Consider the following 2,989-nt stretch of genomic DNA (forward strand, 5'->3'; position numbering starts at 1 on the left):
TGGAAGAAAAGAAATAAGTACTATGAATTAAAGAATATGCTAATGAAAATAGAAAAAAGAAGAGATGACAAAATAATTCCAGTAGTAATTTCAATCAATGGATTAGTAAATAAAGAAAGTATCAGATTAATAAAAGAAATAAAAATTGAGATTGACATCGAGAAAGAAGTAAAAACCATGTCATAAAAAACATGAATGATGTCATGGAATATTGCTTCAATCACAACAAAACCTACACTATAGAGTTAGTAAAATGAGTCATGAATGAGATTAGTCTCTGATGAATAAGAAACAATAGAAGCCAGTTCTATTAATATTTAATTATCTAATTTATTATTTTAACTTCTTAAAATGTTTTTTTTTCTTTTGAGTTTAACTACCTCTTAAATCAAAACAATGAAATAATAAATTAATCAATCGACTTTCTTTTCATTTTGTTTTTTATTCTTCAAATTCTTCTTCATCATTAATATCTTCAAATTTGATATGTTTTGGATCTTGTTTTTGTTCTTTAGTTTTTCTTTTTATTCCTCCTTTCTTTTCTTTTTTTTCATTTTTATTTGGACAATCTCGATCTAAATGACCAATTTCACCACAAATAAAACAAGGACGATTATTGCCTTTTGCTTTTGGACAATCACGACTTTTATGTCCTGTTTTTCCACAAACAAAACATTTTCGTTCTGCATTTGGACAATCTTTACTAATATGACCAGTCTCACCACAAATAAAACAACAATCACTTCCTTTATTTTCGTTTTGAGGACAATCTTTACTAGTATGACCTATTTTACCACAAATAATACATTTTTTTAATGCTTTTAATTTTTCTTTTTCTTCTTTTTCTAATTGTTTTTTAACTTTTTTTGTCATTGCTTTTTGTCCTCTTTCAGATATTTTTGCCATACTAACTTCTAATTCTCCACCTTCAACACCTCTTCCATTCATTTCTTCAACAGCTTTTTTAGCATTTTCTTCATTTTCAAAATCAACGAATCCACATCCTTTTGAAATTCCTTTTTTTTCCATTAAAATAGTTGCTTTAATAGCACCAAAGTCATCAAACCTTTCTTTTAAATCTTTAATCTTCCAAGTATTAGGAAATCCTTTAACAAAAATACATTTTTTTTGTTTTTGTGCAACTTCTAATTTAGCACATTTTGATAAATGACGAATTTCAATATATTCTTTTGCTCTTTTAGCTTTTTCTACATCTTTTTCTTTCTTTAATTTCATTTCTTCTTCTTTTTTCTTTTTTAATTCTTTTTTTGTTTCTTCAGATTCTACTTCAACTTGAAGTATTTTTCCTTCAACTTCTTGTCCATTCATTTCTTTAATTGCTAAATCTCTTGTTTCTGTATCTGGAAATTCCATAAATCCAAATCCTCTTGAATTTCCTCTTTTTCTTTTTACTACTTGACCAATTATTGGATGATATTTTTTAAAATATTTTGAAAATTCTATATCTCCCCATTTAAGTGGAAGTCCTCTTATAAATGCTGTACAATTTCCTGATTTAATTAATGTATTTTTTTGTAATTCTTGAGAATTTTGTGATTTTATTTGTTCTTTTTGTTTTGATGATGAAGTAATGTTGTTTTGTGTTTCCATTAAACGTATTTTATTTATTTTTTGTTTTGGTTTTTTAAAAGAAAAAACCCTAAAAACATTTTTTTATTTTTTTATTTTGTTTTTTGATTTTTATTATTTTTATTATTTTTATTATTTTCCAATAAAAAGAGAAAAACACAAAATATATTTCTAACAAATAAAAAGAAGTATATTAAACAAAGAATAATAATAACAATGTTATTTTATTAATAATATTTATATTATTATAATTCTATTGAATTAAGCAAAGAGTAATGGAAGATTATAATTATAAATTGGAATTTGATTAATTCTTTGAGTACTTCTATCAGGAGAAGAAAGAGAGAAAGAAGCATTAAATTCTTTATTACAACCAGCAGTAAATAAACAATTTACTAAGAATGTTTGAATACCAAATAAGATATTTTTATTAAATTCATTATTACAATGCTTTTTTTGAAGTTCACATTCTGCAATAATCATACAAACTCTTTTTGATTTTGTTTCATTAGAAGGAATATAAGATGAAAGTAATTCATCGAAAATAATTTCTCTACAAGACATACAAGCATCTCTAAATGAAGTAAAGAAACTTGGATCACAAACCGGAAATGATTGAACTATTTTAAGAGAAAGTAAATGTTTAACAACTCCATATGAAAAGAAATCTAATATTTTTTGATCTTTTTCAAATGATTGACAAAATGATGATTGAAGAAGATTATTAGAAAGTGCATATCTTATCATTTTATGAAAATAAGAAGTTTGTATCATCAGATTGAATTATTTTAATATTTTTTCTGTTTTTAAGTTAAATACTTGAACAATGAGGTTTTAAAAAAAGAAAAAGATTTATTTAAAGGAAATATTTTTATTAAATTTTATTATAATTTTAATTATCTTTATACATTGTTTTTGTGTTTAGAAGTATTAAGAATCAATTAACTACTTTAAGATTCTTCTTATGACAGGATCTTGAAGTATTATAAAATTCAAACTTTTTTAAAATGAAATTTAATAAATAAAATAATAATAAAATAATAATAAAATAATAATAAAATAATAATAAAATATAATCTTCTTATACTTTACTCACAAATTTCTAAATATTTTATGTATTTAATATATTCTTTTCAATAAAATTATTTTAAATTCAAATGAATATTAAGTAATATTAAGTAATATAACATTATATATTAAGTAATAATTATAATAATTATATTCTTTTCTTGAATATATAACTCAATAATAAAAAAAAATATAAATAAATAAATAAATAAATTAATTATACCTTCTGTTTTTTTATAAATATTATAATTACAAATCAACTTTAAATGTTAATTTAAAATATTTTATTCAAAAGAATTGAATATCAAAAAAAAAAAAACACAAAACAAAA

At 21.6% G+C, this 2,989-nt stretch overlaps 2 protein-coding genes across 2 annotated transcripts, besides 1 other annotated feature; both read right to left on the reverse strand.

Moving 5' to 3' along the window:
* Positions 1-324: a repeat region.
* Positions 325-441: 117 nt separating this feature from the next.
* On the reverse strand, positions 442-1,611 carry EHI_176800 (zinc finger protein, putative; the record flags this gene model as incomplete). Its single annotated transcript, XM_644747.1, has 1 exon — positions 442-1,611. The coding sequence occupies one exon, from the start codon at positions 1,609-1,611 to the stop codon at positions 442-444; it is 1,170 nt and encodes a 389-aa protein (XP_649839.1).
* A 240-nt stretch (positions 1,612-1,851) lies between these two features.
* Positions 1,852-2,337, reverse strand: EHI_176810 (uncharacterized protein; the record flags this gene model as incomplete). The annotated part of the gene is made up of 1 exon (XM_644746.1): positions 1,852-2,337. One exon carries the CDS (start codon positions 2,335-2,337, stop codon positions 1,852-1,854), a length of 486 nt encoding a protein of 161 aa, XP_649838.1.
* Positions 2,338-2,989: the final 652 nt, after the last annotated feature.

The sequence above is a fragment of the Entamoeba histolytica genome, genomic scaffold (assembly GCF_000208925.1).
Source record: "Entamoeba histolytica HM-1:IMSS scf_1104750518975 genomic scaffold, whole genome shotgun sequence".
In the NCBI taxonomy this organism is placed as follows: Eukaryota; Evosea; order Mastigamoebida; family Endamoebidae; genus Entamoeba; species Entamoeba histolytica.